The 26,932-nt window shown below is 46.1% G+C and overlaps 1 protein-coding gene across 3 annotated transcripts in view; it reads right to left on the reverse strand.

The window, feature by feature from the left end:
• PUSL1 (pseudouridine synthase like 1) overlaps nucleotides 1-26,932 on the reverse strand; it is a 468,348-nt gene that overhangs the window by 123,305 nt on the left and 318,111 nt on the right. For all 3 annotated transcript variants that reach the window (XM_085609617.1, XM_085609615.1, XM_085609616.1), the window contains one exon: nucleotides 20,832-21,005. In XM_085609617.1, coding sequence (XP_085465743.1) covers nucleotides 20,832-21,005 — 174 coding nt within the window. The remainder of the gene's footprint in view (nucleotides 1-20,831; nucleotides 21,006-26,932) is intronic.

The following is a 26,932-nucleotide window of genomic DNA, read 5'->3' on the forward strand; positions in this document are numbered from 1 at the left end:
GTGAGTGATACAAACAAAAGTCCTTGGGAAAAGGGCCTTTCGATCTCTACTAAGACAATTTATCTTATGTGAAGTAATATGGCCTTGATCATTTTAAGGTTCTTTCCAACCAGCCTCAGAAGCGATTGTTAAATTCCCTGGAGCTTTTCAATAAATATTGTGGCTGAAATGTGGTTGCGGCAGCTGTAATGTACAGGAAGGAGGAGGGGCAGCATATAGAGTAGATGCAGAGAGGTGAGGAACAACTGAGGATAGGGAGGGGTACACGGACACAGAAACACGAACCCACATCCACTGTCACAACATGACAGCAGTGAAGGGTGGGGAAAACTAGTATTCAACTTTGTTGGATGGTGGCAAACATATTAGGAGTGGCAGAGGGAACAGGCTGCCTCCAGACTCTCAAAGGTCCCCACTTAATATGCACAAGAATTCACCCTACAACCAATGTAACCAGTCTCGGTTATTTAACAAACCTAAGAGTGACTGGTACCGACCTACGGTAGCAAATGCACTCTACACCAAGTGCAGCCAGTCCACTGCAGTAACATCCGCCTCAATACAAAATACCAGCAGATGGCTGCAGGCCTACTACAACAATGACACATAAAACAAACAGTGCCTACAGCCAGGAAAGCCAGCTTACTGCATCTTAAGAATGTGTAAAGAGATTGGTAGAGTAGATGGCGTATTGCACTGAAAAGTTCCTACACACCTAGGTTTACCCTACATAAATACTAAAAATGACATAGATACAGAAAAGGTGGCTGACCAGAGTTAGTGAAAAACCAGATAACGGACCATCGTTCCTCAAAACGTGCTCAAGTTTCTTGGTAATCTGGCTGGTTTGCAAAGCAAAGATTTACTTTTAAAGTACGAAAGGACATATTCACAAAAAACTAAAATGGGGTGGGCAATTTATATGTATATGGATCAAGTAAAGAGGCTGTGATATATCCGCGGTCCCCGTGTTTATGTTTAGTACCCCACATGTTTCACTGTGCTGTTAGACCTTAGTAAAATAAAACTCACACCCAAAATACTGTACACCAATGCAGCATCTGTACGCCAAAGGCAGTTGCTTTACCTCACTCGGCTCCTGGGTGCATGTAGCATCACGTCCTCCCAAAAGAGGCTAAAGGTGTTGACGCAGGTGATGCCAATGGCGGCCGCCGCACCCCTGTGCCCCCACAGGCCTCTCGATGGTGAGGCTGGACATGCGGCCGCAGCTGCACGGAAGGAGGCCTGGCGCGCAGCACTGAGAGCCGGCCGAACTCGGGAAAGGGTGGCTGTGGATGCCAACGCCTCTCGTGGCATTACTTCATGCCTGAAACATGACCATGTGAAATGTTTCGATCCACCATACATAGACGATCAAAGGCAGCTAGCTGGTTTTCCCTAATGCAGCCTACATGCCAACATTTATAAGTAGAAACGCGGGAGATTACGAGAGAAAAAAATCGGAGAAAATGTATTTTCCCACTAACCTACAGCGAAGCGGAGACAATTTTAGGCGGGAGGCATCTCAATGAATCCATTTTTGGCTTACAAAACAGCAAGTTTACCACATGAATCGGGAGCACACACAAACACATGCAATTATTTAAAATAAAAAAGTGCAGCCAGCTAGTAATAAACCTACTGTGTCACGCCACCGGTGAGAGATCCAATCCCGCTAGGCGTGGCTAAAAGGAGACAGGGTGGCAACAATGAGGGATTGACATGCCTTCGGTGCAATCATTGCACTGCCTTTGGCATAATTCGTGACGCCAAACAATGTGCACGAATGAAAACTAAGGGCGGAGCTGGGACACGGATTTGGGAATCGTATCGATTCCAAGAAGCCCTCGTGTGACGAGCGCAGCGCATGCGCTGCTTACGTCAGGCCGAGACCTAAAAAAGCATCAAAGGAGCATGCTGACTAAATTAGTGTCTCGCCTGCGGGCCCCCTCCCCCTTTTGCTCATTGACGTCGCTCACTTGCCAGGAGATGGGAGGCACCGGAGAAGTGGTGCTGTACTGTGAGTGCATTTCTTTTGGGCCTCGCGCCCTTCCTGTGTCTGAGTGTATTAATTATGCACATGAAACTAAATGCACTCGCTGCACCGTTTCACTGGTTAAAGATGTGTCTTCTCAAAGTGAGAATAAACAATTAAACGATCTCTGGTTGCTAGACAGATTCGTGTATCACCAGGTGCTGTGGAAGGTAGACTCTTGCCTCCATTGTCCCCAAACATATTTCTCCATCAAACATTTTCAGCATGCTACTTCTGAGGAGTCTCGTTTTCAGCACAGCTGTGCGGCATTCCTTTGATGTGAAGTGATGCTACTGTCCTAGACAAAGGTTGAAAAATGATTCAGACGGTTTATTGGAAAGTAAACATGAGCTGGGCTTATCACACCCAGCATGAGCATTATCTCTGACTGAACTGGGGTAAGATGAGAGGGAAACATATCTCCCCACAACAGCTGTAGTGGCTAGCAAGGGGGAATTGGTCCCATGCAAGCTGTGAAAATGAGCCCCTATTCACTGATTTAGATAGTATAATAAAGCCATACCTTGGTTGAAGTGGATAGGTAGTCCCCCAGGCTCGATGCCACTGCACCTGCTGCGCTATTGATAGCCTTGCTCCTAATCACCAGGTGTATAAGCAAAGGTGCCCATAGCTCATCGTGGTCTAATTGTACTTGTAGAGTTTCTGCTTTTCCTGTGCCTGCCCTGTGACATAGATTTTCCAAAATCTGGTCTCAGTTTGTAGCTGGTGCTGAAAATTTCAAATTCTGCCTCTTACAGGCCAATCTTTTCCCTCCTTGCATTTAACAATTATATGTCCCCTAAGGGGGCTTCATGTTTTCTACCAGCAGAGCCCAAGCATCGGACTCCTGTCCCTGAACCCATACAAAGGCTGGCTCCTGCCCCATCACCACCACAGAGACACTGATACAACTACAGTGAGGGAAATTGACCTTTTACCGGTATCTTTGGTAGACAACTCTACAGCCATCTCAATGTAAACTCCACTCAATCACCATATTTGGATTCCTTCACTTGCCCCTGCATGTATGGGATGAGTTGGGACATATGTAATACTTACAAGGTTGGACTGGCTGTATTGGGCATTTCCCCAGGGCGGTTCTATAATGGTGGGGGGCCGGTTTTGTTAGTGGGGGCAGGTTTTGTAGCAGTGCATCAGTTTTAAAAACACTGTAAAGTTCCTTGTATATTCAGCAGTTTTCGGGCAACAATAAAAGTGTCACGTTAACTCTGGTGATTAATGTACCTGCTGGAGAGAGATGGTAGTTTTGTATAGCACCAGTTTTGACTTATCTAGGGTAGCGCACAGGGTACATATGTCTGCTGCAAAGAACTTGTACTATGCATATCAAAGAACAATATTTTATGTGCATAGCTCAGTGGGTTACTGCTTTTGTCACAGACTCTTTTGTCACTGTGCAATTCATAGGTTACAGTCATAATCTAGCACAGTGAGATATGAACTATTATCAAAGCGCTGTATTCAAGCTGTATAGTACAGGTTAGAAAGTTATGTTTTTTTGCAGTCTTTCATTATCCTGATGTTGCTAAAAAAGGTTTGTTTGGGTAGAAATACATTAATTATTCAAGTTAATCCTAACCACTGTGTTATGATATGTATCTTGAGTTTGTGCTTCTCCAAACCAAGCCCTCTTAAAAAGTGCCTACCAGTGTGAATGGCATGTGAATCCTACACCTTGTAGTCCCCTTTGCCTCATGTACACAATTGTATACACTGATTTACACATGTATGATTCATTGTCTCTGTATATGTGTGTGATGTAAAGTGCTCCAATATCCTACACTGGTATGAGAGGTGCTATAAAACAAATAAAATACATGTGAGAGAGGGGCTATGGGAGATGAAAGGCACTGTTGGAGGGCGGCAGTGAGGGAATCATTGAAGGGTCCCAACACAGATTGTTGAATCCTGCTGCACTCTATAGTCATAATTTACTATGATTTAAAAACAAATACAATAGTATATATAATGACAAATGTGTTGTAAAATGTACAATTTTCCCTACATTTTCTTGGAGGGAGAACACCCTCAAAACCCCTTTTGAAGTGGTAAGGCTTGTTCTCTGCACTCGCTATGCACAGTACAGGGGCAGGTCTGCCAATTTGCCAGGGCTGCTTTGAGTTCCAGTTCAGCCCTGCATACTTACAGCACACAAACTGCTTTCATTTGCTGTGTGGATTGTGCCCTTCCCCGGAAAATGTAGTTCAATATGGAGGTTCCGTTTTATGTTTCCTTGTGGACATAATATTCTCTCTGCTGCCTTTTAGCTGGGTTTGTGCTATAGAAATACCACATACATAGATATATTCCCCATGAAGGCCCCCTTGCAAAACTCATTAGCTCATGTGGAAAGGCTGTGAGAATCCAATGTCACTCTCACCAAGTTAATTATGGAGAAATAAGGAGACAAAAAACAGTTTGACTGCTTTTGGCAGCTCTCCCTGCGGACCTGCCAGGCATCAGCCTGACCCATGATAGCGGGGGGCCCATCTCACCTCGAATTCACCTCCTCTGGCCTGTCGCGGGCTTTCTCTTTTGACATGGATTGTGAGGTTTGTGTAAATCACAGACACCACTCTGAGCATGCCTAGCGTTCACCCTTGGAATATACATTCAGGTGCCTGGTAGTTAATCATCTGTGAAATAACTTATTAAATAAATAAATATGTATTTGTCCTAACAGTAGAAACCCCAAATTGAGTGCCATGCATGGTTTTACTCTACATGGTAGAATTTTACCACCAAACTCCCCACCATGCCATGTTCCGCCCATCTTAACCCCTCCTCCAAATCACACACTCCCCCACCCACCCAGACACTGTGCGGCCCCTGGTGATACCCTAGACTGTGAATTTCGGCCCCAGAAGAAATGTTTGTGAGTACCCCTGCCTAGAGACAAGACATTATCAGGGTTAAGGCAATGAAACCCAGACTGTACTTCAGACTTCGCAGCCCTCAGAAAGACTTTATACGAAAGATTTTTCCAGCAAAACAAATAATGCTTGATGTGTAGGGTAGGATGAACCTGAATACCTTCAAACCACTTGGAGGCAAATACAACATGGAATGGTGTCTGCAATTGAAACATGCCGTGGGAATACATATCCCTAAAGGTACCCCGATCTATGACGGCTTCCTGTTGGACAATAGAGTACTGCTTTCTGAAGCGTTGGCTAAAAAAATGGCCTCCCCAATTTACAGAATGCTGATCAATAATACCCAGAATATCTACAGATGTTGAGATTGAGGTGGACACTTGTTCTGAAGAAGGCAGCCATTAGGTCGGGCTTTAGACTGGGGCAGATTAAAGCGTTACATGGCATGTACTATGCCTGACCACTGTTAACGAAGCATGGGAGGGCAGATGCTGATCTGTCTTTGGAGCTGCGGCCAAATACGAGACTTTTTTCACATTGTCTGGCTCTGTCCTAAATTGCAGAATCGTTAGGAGAATGGCTGACTACCAAATATAAGTAGCAAATGGGATGGTGTCAGGAATGGGGTGACAGTACACTAACATTATATATTAAGACCATACGCAAACTAGGCTTGATAGTCATACATTGGTACACAATTAGACTATAGGGCAGTCCGGAAGCCCAGTCCTTGGAGGTGTGGCATTGTAACATATGCTGGTGTATGTCAGCCAAGAAATATGTTTACGAAGGCAGAGGATACCATAAAAAATATGAAAAATGTAGCGGCCCGTGACTGAAATACGTACGTGGAATATAAATGGTTAGGTTAATGGGTGGTGCAGGAAAAGGGTCAATTCAAATTATAATCTGGAGAAATATATGTTGTGGATCTTATGCAATCTACTTCTGATCACTTTGAGAAGTTGTAATGCAATTGGCGAGACTTACTTGTGAACTGTTTCATATAATGTTTAATGGCATTATTTGGAAACAATAAAACATTGCTAAAAAAAAAAGCTGACTATGCTTACGATGGCCATCGACATATCACGACCCTTGAAATAGACAAGACTCCAGATGGAAGAGGATTTCAATTTTTAAGATCAAAACCTAAAAGCCCTGCACCTTAACATCCATCAGATCTCAACACCTTTCTCCTTAATTCTTGTGGACAAAGAGAATTCAGAGGCAAGAACATGCTTCTTCTGGGATGTCTGAGTTTCAAGATGAGTAGATGCAGTATCGGTCCTACCCTAGCGCAGGCATTTTCTTCTGAAACTTCCTTCTGGTATACTTAAGGACCACACCAGTCGATTCCTAAATGCTCATCTCTCTCTTCAATATTTGTCTAAAACTGTCGCACACTGACCGCTTTTTCCATGGTATACCTACTCTCATCCATATTCACCTAATCATAGTGCTTTTGATCCCTGTACTTTGTTTTTTCTTGTTAAATGTTTGTTGTATCATATTATTTTTACTGTAAAGTGCCCACACATTATTCCAGTACCTAACCACCATATAAAAACATTAACTAAATAAAAGACTGTTCCTTTGTTTAAGAGACACCCAGAAGAATCATTACATTGCTACTGATGTTTGCTCATCAAGGCAAGGCACAGAGGCTACCATTTTCTCCTAGGATCAAATTCTGTTTGCTGACCAGTATATTCACCAAACTAGCTACAGCCAGCCTCGCAGCTGCCCGTGTTTGATATGCGTACCGTAGCATCTCACTGACAGCCGGTAGTATGACTTCACCACTTTCAACACATGCTAGACATCAGATTGGACGGTGTTTCTTTACTGGGTACTCAGTGTTTAATGGTTCGGTTGGTAGATCTTCATTGGGCGCTCACTGTATAGCAACCTGATAGTTTTTTCTGATTGACTCATTGGATAGCAGCAAAGATTGAGAAAGCCATGGAGGAGCATGAACAGTTCTTGGGGTTAGCTGGGTGTGGCGGACAAGCAGTCGGAGAGGAATTCTTTCTTGGCTGTCAAAATTGGCATGTTATTATCAGTTTTCGCATGAATAACGACACTGTTAAATTCACAAGTTTTGCCCTTGTGGTCCTACAGGCGGCTGCAATACGTGTTGGCTGAGAGACCTGGGGTCTGTAAAGCCTATCCCTGGTGACACATTAGGGGGGGAGAAGCAGGGGGAGGGGTATTATCCGTAGTACAGGGAAGCGTGCCAACAGCTGGGAATAGATCACTGGTTTAAATTGGGGAGGGGGTGCCAGAGGCAGGATTGAAGAAGTTCTCTGTGAGAACTGAAATTAATACTCCCAATTAAATCTTATATTTGGTAATTTAGAGCGTGAGTAGAAGTGGAGGCAACTGCGGTGACATGCAGGGTACTGGGCAGAAGAGATGGGAGGCTGGGAGCCCAGAAGCAAGATGTTGATATCACAGGAAAAGTAAGAGGTCCAGCAGTGGCCTTTGACAAGTATGGATGCGACTGAAGGCAGGCACAAATGGAGGGCGGCAGGGGGTCGTGTGAATCAAGAAAGCTCCTAACAGTGACCAATATGTAAAGGCATCTTAGTACAGGTTCCAGAGTAGCGTGCTACTCGCCGAAAAAGCGCATCAACACCCCATCACGGGTAACAATATATATATATATATATATATATATATATATATATATATATATATATATATATATATATATATATATATATATATATATATATATATATATATATATATATATATATATATATATATATATATATATATATATATATATATATATATATATAAAAACCTCTGTCCCTCTTCTATCACTCTGCTACCCTTTTCAATCCAAATAACTGACTAACATATATACCACTCAAATTACTTTCATATTTCACTATAGTAATTCACCACTAATCCTTTATGGGTTCCAGAGTAGCGTGCTACTTGCCAAACAAGCTCTTCAACACCCCATCAGGGGTAACAAGCGCTATATAAATGCAAACCTTTTTCCCTCGTTTATCTCTCCACTATCCTTCTCAAACCCAATAACTGATTAATATCCACCACTCAAATGACTTTCATATTTCACCATACTAATTCACCACTAATCTTTATGGGTTCTGGAGAAGCGTGCTACTCGCCAAGAAAGTGCTTCAACACCCCATTAGGGGTAACAACCGCTATATAAATGCAAACCTATTTTTTTCCCTCTTCTATCCCGCCACTATCCTTCTGAATCCAAATAACTGACTAACCTATCCACCACGCAAATTACGTTCATATTTCACTTTACTAATCCAACTGTAATCTTTTATGGGTTCCGGAGTAGTGTGCTACTCGCCGAAAAAACGCTTTGACGCCTCGTCAGGGGAAGAAAGCACTATATAAATGCAATTATAATACAATTACAATACAATACAATCCTCTTCTTAGGTGTAAGGGACAATGTGCTCAGGAATTCAGACAGGTTGTGGATGAATGTCTTGTGAGCACTAGAGGGTGATAGAAGGATTCTAAGTGTATTCTGTTTAATGTTTCAGTTATGGGTGGGCACTGTGACGGAGGGTGGATTAATGCTGCCGGAAAAAATAAGATTTAGTGACAAAACACAAGCCAAGGGTACTTACTATCTATGACAAGTGCATTAATGAGTGTGTATTCAATATGGCGAAAATGGAGCCTAGTTAGGGGAGTGGTGGGGCACACAGAAGGTGGAACGTGGGGACATTGGCAGTAGAGGGCTGCAAGAGTGTAACATGGTTGTTCCTTGGGGCAATAAGTGTGGCTTACCATAGGTAATCTGTGGGTTATGATTTGGGGGGCACTGCTTATGGTTTCTGCCTTCGGAGTGATGGTCATGGAAGATTAGATCTCATAGGAGAAATAAGGATATGGGTCTACTCTCCAGTCCTTAAGTCAAAGGTACAACATGCTACACACTTTGTATTGTAGTTACATCACTGGCAGAACAGGCCCTTTTCCATCCAAATTGGCTATTGCAGGAGTGGCTGCAGCTGTTGTGCCTGGGGGCCCATCTCCTAGTCTAGCGATGGTATCCAAGCACTCAGCCAAGAAGCCATTGATAAAGGTTAGAATGGGTGTTTGATATTTTCCTTCCTTTGTAGAATAGATGGAGATGTGGCTGTAATGAGGATGTCAGCTCCATCCAATGTGAGTTACCTTTCAATCCCTGCAGATGTCCATTCAACAGCTTCACCAACACTAAGCAATCTCACACAATGTTTGGCTTTAGGGGAGTGTAAGAACTCTCAAATCTGTCCTAGTAGAATTCCACAACCTAGGAAATAGCCCCATTGCCACTTGTCTAGATTAGACTATATAGCACAGACATAGATACAGTGAGTACCTGTGCATTGATGGAGAAGGGCCACATGGGTGTCTGGGAGGTTCAGCTCGAGGGCACTTCCCTTGAGATAAGCCAAAAAGCAAGGATCGCTACTGTATTTCACGTTAACCCATTGAAAAACATACCCATCCTGATTATTCAAGAGACTTAGCTAAGACGGCAGCTAGGGTAGGAGAAGCGGAAGGATACATCTAAGTAAAAATGGATGAAAAGAAGCTTCTAGAAAAAAGGTGGCCAAAAGGAAAGGCAGCGATGGCTAAAGGGCAACATGTTTTCTGAACCTCTCTATAGTGAATTAAGCTAGATCACAGAAAAACCGAGGCCTTCTGCTTGTCATCTTATTCACTGTTCCATTGATCTCTTATTCCCTGTTCCACAGATGTGCAAGTCCTCCACTGTGGGCACAGTGCTCAAGTGTATCAGGGCAGTGAGAATAGTATATTATTTAGTTGGTTGTATGACAGAAGCACGCATGTTTCTACAACACCGTCCCAACCACAAATGCGTCTAAACCACGCATTCCTGTACCAGGCATGCCTTTACCATGCAATTTCACGGTGAAGGCATGATTGGTAAAGGGAAATGCGTGGTAAGGATTACCACTACCCTGACCCCCCTCCCCTAGCCCTAAGCCCGAAAATCTTATTACCCCTACCTCGCTTCCCTGTCCTGTGACCTAAAACCTACCCCACCCGCCCATAAAACCACCCCTTGCCCTCTCTCCGCCCTGGTCTAAAACCCTGCCCCCTATCAAAAACGACCCCAGCCCCCCCCGCGCTAAGCCCTAAAACGTACTCCTGCGCTGTCCTTAAAACGACCCCTACCCCTTCCACTGCCCTGAGGACTAAAACCCTGCCCCCATTAAATTAGCTACCCCGACCCCGCCCTTAGCCCTAAAGCCAACCCCACCCCCTAAGAACCCAGCCTTTAAAACAACCACAACCCTCTCCCCCACCTGAGCCCTAAAGCCGACCCCACCCTTAAAAACTACCCCCCCCCCCCACAAACCCAGCCCCTGTCCCACTTACCTGTCTGAGTCCGGAGCTTCCTGTTCCGACGTTTCCTCTTCTTCTCTCCGCCCATCTGAACACTGGACTGCTAACTGTCTGCGTGGTTCAGGCAAGCACGGTTGCCCTTGTGGAGAAATGGGATGCGTGGCTCAGCCTGCTTTGTAAATGCTGTTGCCCTATTTAGTTTCAATGACTCATAAAAGAAACCTGAACATGCACACTCCATGTGAGACACACTTCGAGGTGAGACACAGTTGACAATCGGGCCAGGCTTGCGCCAGTGCTGCTCAAGGTGTAGAGGATCAGTGTACTTGATGAACGCATGGGTCCTATGCTGTTCATAAAGTTTGGAGCAATGTTGCTAGCTACTCTCTGGGCAAGTGCTGTTGATACTGCCTTGTACCAATGCCGCCAGTGATTTATGGGAACAATGGTACTTGTTACTGCTACAGGGCAATGCTACTCATTACGTTCAGGGAGAAATTAGGATATATACTCTGAGGCAAATATAGCTGACTGCTATGTGAGACTAATAGTGTTTGTTTCAGTGAGAAAGCACTACTGGGTATTACTGCCTGGACTTGGTGCTGTTTAATACTGCTTGCACTCAGTAGTGCTTGTTCTGCCTAATGTGATTTTTCATTTTTTTCTCCCGTTGGGGAGATATATATCCCATATTTATAGGCACATATGTATCGTTTAGGGTAATCTGTATCTCTTATCTAATGTTAACACGTTTACATAAATCTGCGGCATTTCACATCCCTTCATGTAATGTCACTTTGTGCTGTGCCAATTCTTGGTGATTTCAATTTTTGTTTATTTCACTTTCCATTACACCATTAGTGTTTAAGGTCACGCAACACCACCTCCTGCATCATCATTGAATAAGCAAATTAGTACAAACTCTAAAAAGAGTTTTGAAAAATTAAGACCTTTAGTCTCAAAGAAATGTAAGAACTACTCCTTGTATGCAGTGTAAACAAGCTTTAATTGGTTTTGTTCCCTAGCAGGTCATTGGTTTGTTGGCATTGTGTTATGATTTCAGCCTTTCAGTATGCATTTATTGTTAGATAGATTGTCTAGGCCCTCCCCTCACCCGTCCCCTCTTTTCTTTCACCTGGTGGACAAGTTACTTACCTTCGGTAACGCCTCCTCTGGCAGAGAGATGGTCTAGCTGCAGATTTCTTACCTTTGAATTTCCCAGGCGTCAGGCTGGATCCTGAAGATTTTTCTGCGAGCAATACCCTGGCACGTCAGTAGGTAGCGTCAGTCGGCTCAGAGTGACAATGTCATCGTCTTCGCCGTTGTGACGTCCGCCTAACCTATATACACGCCACCTCAACGCGCTGATGCCAGTTAATTTTCACAACTTTCCTTGCTAGGAGCGTGGAGCTATGAAGTGCACTGACACTGGTGTGTTTCTGAACTAGGGCCCTGAAAGGGAACAGCCCTAACGTTAAAAACGTGTCCGCAGTGCAGGGAGGATGGGTGGGTCGGTAAGGAATCTGCAGCTAGATCATGTCTTTACCAGATAAGGCATTACCAAAGGTAAGTAACTTGTCCATATGATAGAAACATCTAGTCACAGATTCCTTACTTTTGAACAGATACCCAAGCAATACCATCCCCAGAGGAGGTACTGCTGACAAGTTTAAACCAGGAAGTCCTGCAGAACAAAGTGGCCAGACTTGACTGTCCAGGCAGTGGTGATTGGTGAACATTTGAGGTGATACCCCCATTGCTGCCTGACAAATGTCAAGGACTGGGACTCCACATTGCAAGGCCTGGGTAGCAGCCTTAACTTGGGTGGAATTGAAGCCGTCAGGAGGCTGCTTTTGGGCAGAGCATAACAGATTTTGATGCAAAGGACGACCCATTGAGAGATCGTTCTTTTCTGCATCGCACAACACTTCTTCGTTCCCACGTATCCCACGAAGAGTTGGTCGTCCACCCGGAACCCTTTGGTGCAGTCAGTCGCTTTTTTGGGGTCCAGATGGTGGAGTCGCTCCTCTTCTTTAGAGGGATGAAGAGGAGCACAAAAAGTGGGCAGGTGACAGGTTGCCAGACGTGGAATGATGTTATCACTTTTAATACGAAAGAGACCTTAGTACGAAGCACCAACTGAGGCATGGTGAAAGGGGTAGGGGAAAACATATGTACAAGCCCCTAGAGAAACTATTTACAATAGGGGATTTAGATAAAGAAGGTTGGTCTGGCAGCCTCAAAAAGGCAGACAGGGCTGAAACGTACCCTTTGAGAGCACCCATAGCAGAGCCCTGCTGGGAAAGAGTCAAAATATAAAGTAAGATTTTAGAGAGGGAAGGAGAAAGAGGAACAATAGATCTTGCTGTATAATATTTTACATATATGTGCTTCCAGCAGTTGCACACAGGCTTGTTAGAGGGACGCCTGGCTGACAAAATATCATTACAGACTTCGGGAGGATGGTCGAATGCTATCAACTGCTGCCACTCAATCTCCATGCAAGAAGGCGTAGAGTTGACAGGTTCAGGTGGAGGACAATCCCCTGCTGCTGCAAAAGAACATCCTCTGAAGGGACAGCCTAATTGGAGAATCGATGCTCAATTGGAGAAGCTCAGTATACCAGACTCTCTGTGCCCAGTCAGGAGCCATACAAATGACTTGGGCCCCATCACTCCTGATCTTCTTGAATGATCTGGGCAGGAGTGGTATGGGGGGAAAGGCGTATAGGAGGCCTGAGCTCCATTTGAGACAAAAAGCGTATCTGAGCGAGAGCCGCCTTAGAAACTCCAACACGCAAAACTGCTGACATTGCATGTTCTCTGCAGAGGCAAACAGATCTAACCAAGGCTCTCCCCACTGCTGAAAGAGACCTTGATCCACCTCCAGATGAAGATGCCATTCATGATTCACTAGGCATAAAAGGCTGAGATAGTCTGCCCTGGCGCTTAGAGAACCTGCCAGGTGTTGAACCACCAGGGATATGCCCTGGTGTTCCAGCCCTGTCGAGAGATGCTGGACCTCTTGGCAAAAAGTCCCCGACTCCACCCCGCCCTGTTTGTTGCAGTGCCACATGGCGGGGGTGTTCTCTGTGAACACTTGAACCAGCTTTCACTTGATTGAAGGAAGAAAGGCTTTCAACACCAAGCAAATCTCTCAGAGCTTCAGCAAGTTGATGTGGAGTCCGGATTCTGCCAGAGACCAGAGTCCTCTGATCTCCACCTATCCCAGAAAGCCGCCCCATCCCAGGAGCGACACATCTGTAACTACTGTGTGATCTGGTTGGGGAATAGAGAGGAGTCTGCCTCTGACCCAATCGCGGTTGGTCAACCACGACTGCATATCCTGTGCAGTTCCCTCCAAGATCTGGACCATGTTGGAGAGATTCCCCTGATGCTGCACCCACTGGAACTTCAGGTCCCACTTCAGAGCCAGCATATGCCATCTGGCCTGTGTCACAAGCAGGATGCAGGAGGCCATGAGGCCCAGTAGCCTCAGAGTTATTCTCACCGAAATCCAGGCTAGCGGCTAAAACATCGGTATCATAGACTAAATATCCTGGGCTTGTCATTCGGGAGGATAAGCCCAAAACTGCACAGTTCTGATGAACTGGGGTGTCTGAGAGAGAGTCAGGTGTGACTCCAGCATGTTGATAGTGAACCCCAGCTGTGACTCCAGCATGTTGATAGTGAACCCCAGCGAATGCAGGAGGTTCGCCGTAGTCTGGAGGTGGGAACGACAGCCTGGAGCGAGCCCGCCTTCAGCAGTCAGTCGTCAATATAGGTGAAGACTGACACCCCGGATCTGCGCAGGTGGGCAGCGACCAACGGCATCACCTTGGAGAACACCCAAAGGGCGCTGGTAGGGCTAAAGGGGAGCATGGTGAAATGAAAGTGCTAGTGGCCTACGATAAACCGCAGATATCGTCGATGGGCAGGCAGGAAGGGAAAGTGAAAATAAGTCTCCTGCAAGTCCAATGCTACCATCCAGTCTCCTGGGTCCAGGGCAAACAAGACCTGAGCCATAGTGAGCATTTTGAACTTTTCCTTTTTGAGGAAGTAGTTGAGGGCTCGTAGATCCAGGAGAGAACGAAGGCCCTTGTCCTTTTTCAGGACCAGAAAGCAGCAAAAATAACAACCACAGCATACTTCTGACACGGGAAACCCCCTATGGCTCCCTTGGCCAAGAGAGTCATGACTTCCTCCTGAAGCAAAGTCAGGTGATCCTCAGTCAGACGATCGTAAGTTGGAGGCATGGAGGGAACGGGAGTCTTGAAGGGGAGGGAGTAGCCCCTTTGGACTAGCTGAAGAACTGAATTGTCTGAAGTGATGTTTTGCCATCATCACCTTTGGTATCGTGGTGGAGGTTATGGCTGATCCTGCCACCAACTGGCCACCCATGATTTTTAAGGGTAGGACGTGGAGGGTTTGGAGGCTGAAGGTGCAGTGGGGGTGTTGCACTAACCCGACCTCTGGCCACTTGACCAACAGGGTCCGAACTTGCACGGTCTTGTGACTGGGGTATGGCTTGCCCAGCTGAAAGCCACTTCTGTAATCACGAAAGGGGTGAAAAGGAGATGGGGGACATGTGGCCACTGAGAGGCCCAAGGACTTGGCCGTAACCCATCAGTCCTTAAAGTGCTCCAGGCCCATGTCTGTTTTGTCTCCGAAGAGACGGGTGCCATCAAAGGGCATGTCCGTAAGGGAAGCCTGGACATCCCCAGACAAGCCAGAAGTTCTCAGCCAGGCGTGGCGTCAAATAGCCACCATTGATGACATCAGTCTGCCCAGCGAGTTGGTCATGTCAAGCCCACAACGAATGGCGAACTATGCCGCATCTATCCCGTCTGATACCAACTGGGAAAGGATGGCCCGGGCCTCCTGTGGGACTGGTAGCAGCACATGCATAACCGTTTCCCAAGGGAGTGGGAGTACCCACCCAATAGGCATTCGATGTTCACTGACCAAAATGCAAGGCTGGGGGAAGAAAAATGTTCTTGCCCCCAACTATCCAGCCTCTTGGATTCCCTGTCCAGGGGCGTGGAAGGAGACACGTCCTACGACGTAGAGGCTTGGACTACCAAGCTCTCGGGGCAGGGTGGTTGGTCCTAAGACACATAGGAGAGGCTATCAGCCCCGCCCTCCACAGACGCACTTGTGTAAAATAAACCCTGTGTAAGTATTTGAACTGAATGAGGCGGAGTCCTATGGCTATGGCCGCCCCTCGTGGAGCAGCCAGGGCCTGGGTCCAGTCTTCCTCCTCCTGTGGGCCCACATCTCCCTCCAAGTCCCCCTGGAGCTTCTATGTGTCACCTTTTTTAAGTCAGTGGCAGTGCCCCAACCCTGCATGCGGCTTTAAAAAGCCTGTTACAAAAATGTAGCAGACACTACATCACCCATCGTCACTAAAGATTAGGAAACGTCAGTTGTTGAATCTTTACAGAGTTTGAGAAATGAACCTTCCAAGTGCTGGTCTGAGTCATTTGTCACATGCCCCGAACCTCAACACACATAACATAAACAGATTCTCTGACATCACACCAAGTCCCCAAACTCAACATACTAACATGACACAAACAGATCATATGACACCACACCAAGCTCCTAAATTCAACATACTTACATTACCTACACATGTTCAATGACATCATACCAAGTCCCTAAGCCTCAGCCTGGGAGCATGAGATGACCAGAACCTATGACATCACTCCATAGTAAGAGATAGGACCCTACAGACATATCACAACAACCGTTCTCTTGTGTATCTCCTCAGTCCACTCTGAATGAATATGATGAAACTGATTGTTTTGAATGTACTTCCCTCATTACTTTCCAGAAGTATCATTACTTCAAATCCTCCTCCCGGTCCTTCGCCGATGCTTGATTTCTCGGTGTCGTTTCTGTTTTAAGTCCAGGTTTGGACAGACACCAGGGAAGGCTTTAGTGATGCTCGGTTTATGGCCCGCTCCTAACGGAAGGAGTGGTTGGGGGTGCACGGGCTGCAATGGCGGCGTTATGCACTGCTGCTGTATTATTTAAATGAGTGAGGTATCTGCCAGGAAGGTGCGTCCCGTCAATCTGTTCTCATGGGATCACAGTATCGAGGCGCTCACCCACGCTCGAGCGCCAGGAAAACGCTGAAGACGCGTCTGCAAGGCAGGCTCGAAGCGAACCGGGGGTTGATAGGAGCCTTATAGCGCTGCCACCCACTCACTCGCTCACTGAGGTAACCAGGAAGTAATCACATCACTGCGAAAACCCATCACATCTTTATTTAGGGGGAAGTCTTATATAACACAATTTACTAGACCCGAAGGTATCACAGAGGCTTACATGAGCACTAGTTACGTTAGAGACGGTTAGATTAATTGTTTTATTAGGCACGAGGAGAATAAGTGATTTGCCCAGAATCACAGGATGTTGAGCGTCCCTGCCGAGACTCGAACCCGGATCCGCAGCTTCGAGCTCACCAGCCCTAGCCGTTAGGCCACATCGTCCCATATTATTATCTTATTGGCCTCCCACCTGAGAAACCCACCAGCTTCCCACCGGTCGGTCCGTCCGCCGCGGAACGGTGCACGTGACTCCGAAGCAGAGCTGATGGATGGCGAGGCTGAGCAGCAGGCAGACGGGGGCTTTCACGAATAAGGCGGAGGACGAGAAATATATGACATTTGTCATGACTGGCGCCCCCAGTAATCTCTCAGAACCGTGTACAGAAGAAAGGTTATTGCACGAGCAGCTCATGCGTGCAGGCCGTGGTTAAGGCGAACACAATTTATTTCAGGGTCATCCTATAAAGCAAAACACAGAGATGTAAGGCTGTGTGCCGTGGCGAGAGGCATCCACGCCCCAGGGTGCTGTAGCGCCGCACAGCCACTACACATCAGGTGTTAACAGTCAAGAAATGCCCGAGCATGTTTACATTTTGCAAATGTATAAATCACGTATGCTGAGGCCCAGGGACCACACAGCTTAATTGTAAGGTTGGATGTGTAGTCATTCCGTGGAACAGACTCCCACACCACAAACTCAATCTTAACCACACTAGCAGACAGCAAGGGTAGGAATTCCGCCTGTTACTGGCTTGACCGCGCAACTGCCTGCGAGGCCTATTGTTGCCAATTCTTTACAATATAAATACATTGGCCTTTCACTAATCCAGAGTCTTTCTCACTCACCTCACCTTGTTGATTGTTCAGTATATCTTTCCTCTTCCTAGGCGGGAGATTATTTTACTTCTCAAAACTACACTGAAGAATCATAAATGACCTCAAATACCACGCATTGTATATGGACAGCAATCCCTCTTCTCTTTTGTTTCCATGGCAGCGGACTCAACAACCCCTACTTGATCTTGCCGATGCTTATTTTGATTGTATTCAGTTTTTGGCAGGGGGTTTGGGTAATTACTAAACAGCCTCTGCACAGTATTCTGGTTGCATCTTAGAATCTGTTGTTGTTGTCTTGTTGAGCTTAGGACTTCAGAGCCTGATTACGATGTGGTCAGTGTATTTCAACCGCGTGTAAATTACGCATGGGTCGGAATTATGAGTTTGAAGTACTTTTTTTTTTGTTGAAACATTTTTATTAGTTTCCAAATCAACAATAACTGTGCATTACATCACGGTTCCCCGCGTGCAGCAAGAACATCACCCCTCCCATTCCCAACTCGTCCCCCCCCCCCACCCCTGTGTCAGTGCGCCCCTGTCCCCCGTTTCACCCCCGATGTGCCCCCCCGTCCCAGGAGTTCAGTTGCAGTTGCTCACCCCCTCTCTGCATAAGCAATTCGTCTCTCGTATCCAGGCCTCTGGTATATGTCTAGGGGCCGCCTTCATCCCTATCCCATCTCAATCCCCAGTTCCCCTCGCCTCCTGCCGATCTGAAGTGCTCCCTCCTTCCTCCACCTCAGATATGAGTTTGAAGTACTTATGCATCCGACAATTACTGGATGAGTTAAATGACTCAACCTTCGTTAAATTTCAGCAGGTCAAACCTGGCCGAAATTTAACAGGGAAAAGCATACAAAATGTACCCAATCATAGAGCATTAAACACTAAAATCTACGTTATTCATCAATAGCTCGTAATAGATGTTATTTATCACACCCGATAAATACCATACCCCATTTTATCGTTTTTTTATCAGGAGAGATAAATAGCATCTAAATTCGCAATCAGGGTCTTAGTTGGTAGTTTTTAAGTGTCTCTTCTTATTTTATTTTCACTGACCATGCACAGTGCGTGCTGAAACTGTATCAATTCCAAATTATTACTAACTAGAGAACTGGAATTCCCTTCAGGTGACATCCTGGTCTGGTGCCTCGTACAGAAGACTCCCCTGCTGGAAGGACACCTGCCCCTGGGAGATTGTTGCAGCCCCTTTCACCGCGACCCTATTCTGAAACATCATATAAAATAAATACCCAACATAACTTAACAAAATCAACCTGGTCTGGCTCTTCCCTGACCACACCATCCTCGCAGACACTCCATCGTGTCATGTAATCTCCCCACTTCTCTGTGGGTCTACCTTTGCCTAGCTCTGCCTCAGGTCACCCTCCAGTTGAAAAGCTCCATGATGACCTGACCCCTCTCAATTTCACCGCACTTCTATTTGCTTCTGACTCTGCCCCAGCCTCACTGGCTTTTTATAGAACTCTTCCTACTCTAAAAGGTTTTCATCTGCCTAAAAGGCCTACACACTTCTAACTATAGTCGGACACCTCTGGGTTTTCAGAGGCTCCTACTTTTTTCTGTAGTCTAGAAACTTTCCTCCTCTCCACGTTCCTGACTTTGTTCCTGACTAGCGGGTCCTGCTGCTGTGAAATCTCTACATTGCCCAGCAGGCCTACTTAGTAGCCTGTTTTTTTCTCTAGACTGGTCAATTTAGAGCTTGCGAGTCAGTCAGTGGCGGACGCCACTAAAAAAGGGGGGGCGGGAGCGTGCGGGGGTCATGTGTTAATAATACGTTTCAAAAAACGAACCTTTAGCCGCCGGCTGCCTCCAGCGTCGCGTTTGCCGCCTCTCCTCTTCTTGGGTCCCAGCAGCCCATGGGATGGACTCCCATCCAATCCCCGTGCTGCAGAGCAGCGCGGGGTATTATGCCTGAGCAGACAGGAAAGACGCTCCGCTGAGGTCATGGAGTCTGTGGGGTTTCTCCAGCCTGGCTGCGAGAAACCTAAGTGCGCATGTGTGTTTTGGTCAGCCTGAGATGGCCGGCCAAAAACCTATGAGTACTTAGGGAGTGCACAAGCACTCTTCCTCCCCACTCCTATGCCCCGCCCCTCCCTACACAAGCTGGCTCAGAGCCGGCAAACGAAAAATTAAACAATGCTAAAACATCAATTTACTTTTCGTTTGCTGGCTCTGCGCCAGGCAGTAAGGCGACGCTCCTCCGCCATTGTGAAGGAGCCGCCGCTGGTGAGTCTTCTCTCATATGCCTATTGTATTGTAGTATTTCTTACTGTCTCCCCCCACTTTCCCATAAGTACCTCTTTGAGGAATGGAAAGAAGCTTCACATCTAGTACTTCTCCAAGAACTGCTTGCCTAGATCAAATGAAGCAGTCTGCTCACACTATGCTGTAGCCACACAGCCCTACCCCGGCTATTCCAGCTCCATCTACGGTGTCAGTCAGCCATGGTGAACAGAACAAGCACTGACAGACACAACAGGTCCAGCTTCCTTTAGATATAAAATAGCTTCTCCTCTGATTGGTGAGAGGACGTGTGTGTGTGTGAAGTGATGGGTAAGTAGGTGAAAGCGAGGATGAGCCAATGGGCGGGTGGATGGTTGGGTGCATTTATTAACGAATGGATACATGAGTAACTAAACACACAGATAGATGAATGCGTGAATGTACATTAAGAGAGATGGGCAATTGATTGTATGGATGGATGAACAAGCGGGCAAATGGAATGACTGAATGCATGGATGGAGGAGTGGTTGGCTAAGCAGATGTTTCAGTGTGTGAATGGATGAAAGGGTGAATGCCTGACTGCTCTTGAAGTTGACTTCTCACGCCACAGCCGCGAGCCTGCCTGTCACAGAGTGCGGCATGCAATATATTAGTGCCACCACCGCCATTTCGCAGGCTGCTGCCTCACAAACCCCTTCAACAGCATAGATTTCCGAAACTACTACTGGGGATGCAAGGAAATCCCCAAAACGTCAGGAATTTATTCCAAAGTGGGAGCAAACAGGACAGGAGCACATTTACGTATCTTTAAAGAGGGCTTTGTGAATCGTCCCAATGTGTCTTATTTTTGGAAACCATCAGTCAGGACAGACATACAGAGGCCTGGACCTGCCCAGCTCACAGGCACTGATGATAGATAAGGTGGGGGAACTCGCAATGAGTAAATATATGATAGGGAAGGAGAAAACAAGAGACATTGATAGGACAGTAATAGAATAATGAAAAATTAATAGAGGCTAATGAATATTGGCTGGTACAAGTTTGATTTTTTTCATTTTACACAATCACAGAAACCCTGTGTTAGGTTAAGGGCCCTAGTAGGTGCTCTTACCTGTGCACGAGGTGGTGTGTCATGAGCCCGGAGGCAGGGGCCACCTCAGCCTGCTCCAGTGTCTTGACAGGGGACATGAAGGCATCGTTTGAACTCGGCGAGCGGAAAGCGCTGAAATCATGCGTTCCCAGGAGGAGCTGTGCGGCTTCCTGCATGGCCGACACGTCCAGGCGCCTGCAGCAGCGGCAGAAGAAGAGAAAATAAGGCACACAAGTCGCACCGCAAACTGAACTGTCTCTTGGAGCTCACATCAATATGTCCTGTCAATGCCAACCCCCGGGGGCTCATTTTATCGACCTTGATCAGGTAACACACCATGTTTGCCGTGCCGGGGGTTGAACCTATAGCCTGTTGGATAGGCGAAGATCCTGTGTGTCAATGGCATATCATTCTCAGTATGTTTCCTGGCATGACGTCAAGTGACAATGACAAAGTGCAAACACTGCACCGAGAGCAGGGGTGGTGAATTTGGAATATTATAATTATCTGTGCAGGGTATCAATGTTTAGAATCTCTGTGGATAACAATGGAAACTGTGATTCAGCAAGGAAAACATTCCATCCCCATTCATTCTCCTATCCTGATCTCAAGTCCTATCGCATATCCTATTCTCTTATCCTGTTCCAACTCCTATCCTATCTCCTACCCCGATCTCCTATTCTATCCTTATAACATATCCTATCCTTATCTTCTGTCCTAGTCTATGTCAATCCCATATGCTCTCCAAACCTCCTATCATACATATATCTCCTAACCTAATCTTTTAGCCCAGCATTATCTCATATACTTCTATCCTAATCGCCTATCTTGTCCCCTAAATTTATTTCCTATCCTAAGCTATCCCTATACCTCCTATTCTATCCCGATTGCATATGGCTATTCGTATATCTCCTATCCGTAGCCCTCTATGTCCTATCTCTATCAATATATCTCCTATCCGTAGCTCCTATCCTTATCTCCTATTATGTCCTTATTGCCTATCTTATCATTACCTCTACTTTGTCCTCATCTCCTATCCCATCATTATCTCTATATAGCCTAGGAAGGAAATCAAGACCTGGATGTTCGACCATTAGGACATTGGGAAGCATGAGCAGGTCCTCCAGCGCCTTGAGACCCTCACAGGTGATGGAGCCGTGCTCTACAAATCTTGATTGATTGAACTATTGCCTATTCTATCCTTATCCTATCTTTATCTCCTTTCCTTAGCTCCTATTCTAATCTACTATTTTATTCTTATCTACTATCCAAACAAATCTACTATCTTAATCTCATCTCCTAACCCTATATTTCTTATCCTATCCATACCTCTATCCTAATAACCTTTCTTATCTTGTACTCCCATCTCATTTTTAGCTCACATTCCTATCCCTGTATCTCGTATCTATCTTATTGTTATCTCCTATCCCTATCTCCTATCCTCTCCCAGTGCTTGCTTTGAGACAGTGGTTGCAGGTAGAGACCACCTGCACTCATTTTTGTGGACCAGAACTTATTTTTCCTCAACAAACTTTAAAAAAGAGCAAGAGAGAAAAAAACCCACTACAAATGCAAAGAAGGAAGAGAAAGAAAAAAAACACAAAGTGAAAAAGCAAGAATGACAACTTGCAGAAGAGAGCTAAAAAGACAGAGAGTATCTGGTTGTGGATTAAAGAGGCATCAGGTGGAATCACTAGGCCTCACTTACCCGGGACTGGTCTTCCGACCTGTCTAAGGCCTTTTTGCACCCGGCCTTGCACCTCAAGGCCCCGCCTCGCTCTCCCCACTGCCGCCTCTCTCCACACGCTCTTCCTGCCTCTCCCACGTGTTCTCTCCCCATCTCATATCCCTATGCGCCTCTATCTCTCACTCTTGTCCATTGATTTTGTGGTTCTTTATGCTCATATGTTTGTCATAAGTCTGTGGCTTTTTTTCTTACTTTTGTGACTTTTCCCTCTTCCTGCTGTAGCCCAAAATCACCAACCACCGCTCATCTGCAGCGTCCCTCCCCTTGCTCAACCCAGGACACTGCCCACCCACTGCTGCCACACTGCGCCCCACAGCATGGTAGGACTTTTCTCTTGCAATGTCACTTGGCAGCAACTCGCCATCACACACTCCCCATAACCCGACTCATATGTCACCCTCTCACAACATCACCTCACCAAACACAACAGCTGACCTTCAGTGAATTCTCACATGCATGCTCCTCAACACCTGCTCACTCAAAAATTACAGTATAAAAATTTGAGACTTCCTTATCAATAGCACACCGTACCTCCTCTTCCTAACGAAAACCTGAATTTACCCTGCCTCATCACCAGCATCGCTGTGGTCATCCCAGCAAGAAACAAAATTGTACGCCAGGACTGTCTCCACAAACCAGGTGGAAGACTTGCCTTCATTTACAAAGACGCCCTCAAATGCACATCTGCCACAGACCCCGGACACCCCTGTCGTGGAACACATGCATTTGAACCTTCCAACAAACTACAGCCTCTCCTTGAAAGGCATCCTGTCTTACCACCCAGTCAATGAGTCAACTTCAGCAACCTCATCTCAGACTTCATTGCCCCGCTCCACATCAACTCCAAGGACTTCCTACTTCTCAGCAATTTCAACTTCCACTTGGAAGACTCGTCCAACCACTGCCTTACCAACTTCTTTGAGAGTTTACACCATAAAGGACTTTCTCAGCTCATCACAGACCCCGCACACAATGCAGAACACAAATTAGGCATAATTTTTGCATCTGGCAACAGCATTAGCTAGCACTCTGCCTCACCGCTCACAAGGACCGACCGACCACCACATCATCAATTTCAAAATCCCCACGCCACGAGCCAAAGCTCCCATCAACACCAACCAACCCAGATGGAACTTGAACAGAATAATGAAAACTGACTTGCGCATCACAATTGAAACTAATGAACCCAACATTACCAACAACCTAGCCGAGGACATCACCAACTTCAACTAGTGGATTTCTAACTGGGCTGATGCTCTGGCACACATTGAAACCCGCAAACACTGCAGGACCAACAAACAGGCCTCCTGGTACACGCAAGAACTCCGGGACACTAAAATATAATACAAACAGCTGGAAACAAAATGGAGAGCCAACCATGAGGCCAACGCCAAAACAACCTACATGATCGCCCTCAGCCACTACTACCGCCTCCTGAGAGATGCCAAAAGAAGATCCCTCACATATCAGATCGAAGCCAGCTTCAACAACGGAAAAGAGATTTTTTTGCATCATCATGGAATTCCCCACCCCAGAAGCCTCAATCAACTCCATCACCTTTTCCCAGGAACTCTGCGACAACCTCTCAAACTCATCAGCAAGCTGCACATCGACACCTCACTTGGACACCTAAACAACTGTAGAACATTTACAGAGGAAGACACCTTTCTATCATGAAAACCGTACACCCCGGGACCCCCACAGACCCATGCCCACATTACATTTACAGCATAGGAGGACCTGAGATCAACAAATTCCTCATTCACATCATCATATCCTCCATTGAGTCCGCAACGTTCCCTGGGGACTGGAAGCATGCTGCAGCCACGGCCATCTTCGAAAAACCCTCAGCAGTCCCCATCAAACTTAGCAACATCTGCCCCATCTCTCTATAACCATACCCAGCTAAGGTGATAGAGAAGGCAAGCAACAGGACTTCACCAACCAACTGGTACTCCACAACATTCTCAACCACTCCCAATCCGGTTTCCGAAGCAACCATAGAGCAGAGACAGCACTCTTCACAACCACAGATAAGATCTGCACCCTTCTAGACCGAGGAAAAACCCTGCTGGACCACTCAGCTGCGTTTGACACCATGTCACACTCCCACCTTATCAAAAGACTAAATGCAAAAGGCATGCAAGATTCAACCCTAAAAAGGATATGCTCCTTCCTCACAGCCGGAACACACAAATCAGACTCCCTCCTTTCACATAAGATCCCACCTGATCTGTGGAGCCCCTGCAGGATCATCTCTCAGCCCCACCCTATTCAACATGTACATGACACCATTCGCCAACATCACCTGATCTCAAGGCATCTCCATCACCTCCTACACAGATGGCCCCCAGATCATCCTCTCAATGTCAGGCAAGCCCTCCATGATAAGATCCAACCTCACCAAATACATGAACTGCATAGCAGAATGGATAAAACCAGCTGCCTGAAACTCAACTAGTACAATTCGGAAGTGCTGTTCTTTGGGTACAAGAACTCTGCCTGGGACTCCACACGGTGGCCAACAGAGCTTGGCCCAACAACGTCACCCACTAACCACACACAAAACCCGGGAATCATCTTAGACAATAAACTCAACATGGCCTCACAGGTGAACACAGTTAGCTCCTCCTGCTTCTACATCCTAAGCATCTTCAGAAAAATCTTCAAATGGATCCCCAAGAACACCAGGTGTACCACCACTCAAGCCCCAGTCACATGTAGACTAGACTACAGCAACACACTTTATGGCGGAATCCACAGCCACCATCTCCAGATCATCCAGAAGGACACAACCAGACTCATCTTGGACCTCCAATGGCGCACCCACATCACACCTCACCTCAGAGACCTCCACTAGCTGGCGATACACATGCACAGCCAATTCAAACTCCTCACCTATGCATACAAGGTACTGCACAAAATAGGATCAGCTTACCTCAACTACCACCTCCAGTTTTACCATCCCACCAGACACCTACACTCTGCCTCACTTTCTCTTTCACACACCCCTCGCATCCACAAAAGCAGAACAGGAGGTCAGCCTTCTCTTACCTCGTACCCTAAACTTGAACGACCTCCCTCTACACATAAGAGTCTCCTTATAGCTTCTGGAATTCCGCAAGAAGCTGAAGCCCTGGCTCTTCAACTAACACCCAGCAGTCGACCTACACACCTGCTCTAGTGCCTGGATCCCCTTCAGGTGATAAGCTGCGCTTTACAAATCCAAATAACATAATAATCAAGAATACACAACCTTGGTATTTGGCACACCAGCCTTCGATAGCACCAGCTGCGGACTTCTGAGCAAAACTTTGGTTGCCAGTATTTATTCTTTTACAAATTAGGCACTGTCACACCCAATCACCTATCCTATTCTTGCCTCATATCATAATGTCCTATCTTATCCATATCTCCTGTCCTATACTATCCATTTCTTATCTCTTATCCTAATCTAATATCCTTAGCTCCTATGTTAACTCCTACCTTCTCCTTATCTACTATCCTTTGCTTATCTCCTATCACTAGATCTCTTATCCGCTCCTTATTTCCTATCTCAATATCTTTTATCCTACCCTTACTTCCTATCCTTATCTCCTATTGTATTTGTCCCTCATATTTATTGCCTTAACCTCCTATGTAGCCTATCATTATCTCCTATCCTATCTCCGTGCTTAATTTGAGCCCATGGTTGCATGTGGGGTCCACCAGCACTCATTTTTTGGACAGGCACTTATTTTTTCTCAACAAATTTGGATCCAGAGCTAGCGAGAGAACAGCACAAAAAGGGTAAACAAGGAGCAAGACAAAGGCAGAAAAACAGCTACAAATGGAAAACGCAGGATCAACAAAATGACTGCAGAAGTGAGCCAACGAGGCAGGCAGTGTCTGCTGGTGGATTAAAGAGGCATGAGGTGGAATCAAGACTACACTGTCGTGGTATTTGGCACTCAAACCTTCTATAGCACCGATTGTGGAAATCTGAGCAAATTTTTGGGCCCCAAATAACTTATTCTTTTACGAATTAAGCACTGTCATATCCCAATCTCCTATTCTATCATTATCTCCTATCCTTACATCTCATATTTTCTCCTTTCCCTATCCATATATCTCCTATCCCTCCAATCACTATATCTAGCATCACTATCCCCATATCTCCTATCCTTGTTCTTATCGCCTTCCGCTATCCCTTTATTTCTGTTCACTATCACTATATCTCCTATTCTCATAATTCTTGTCCCTATCACTCTATATACTATCCTTATGCTTCCTAGCCCTTCCTTTACATCTCATAACCCTTTAATTATATCTCCCATCCCTTCCCTTATATTTCTTATCACTTCCCTAATATCTCATATTCCTATCTCTTATCTAT

Source organism: Triturus cristatus, chromosome 1_2 (assembly GCF_964204655.1).
Source record: "Triturus cristatus chromosome 1_2, aTriCri1.1, whole genome shotgun sequence".
Taxonomy (NCBI): Eukaryota; Metazoa; Chordata; class Amphibia; order Caudata; family Salamandridae; genus Triturus; species Triturus cristatus.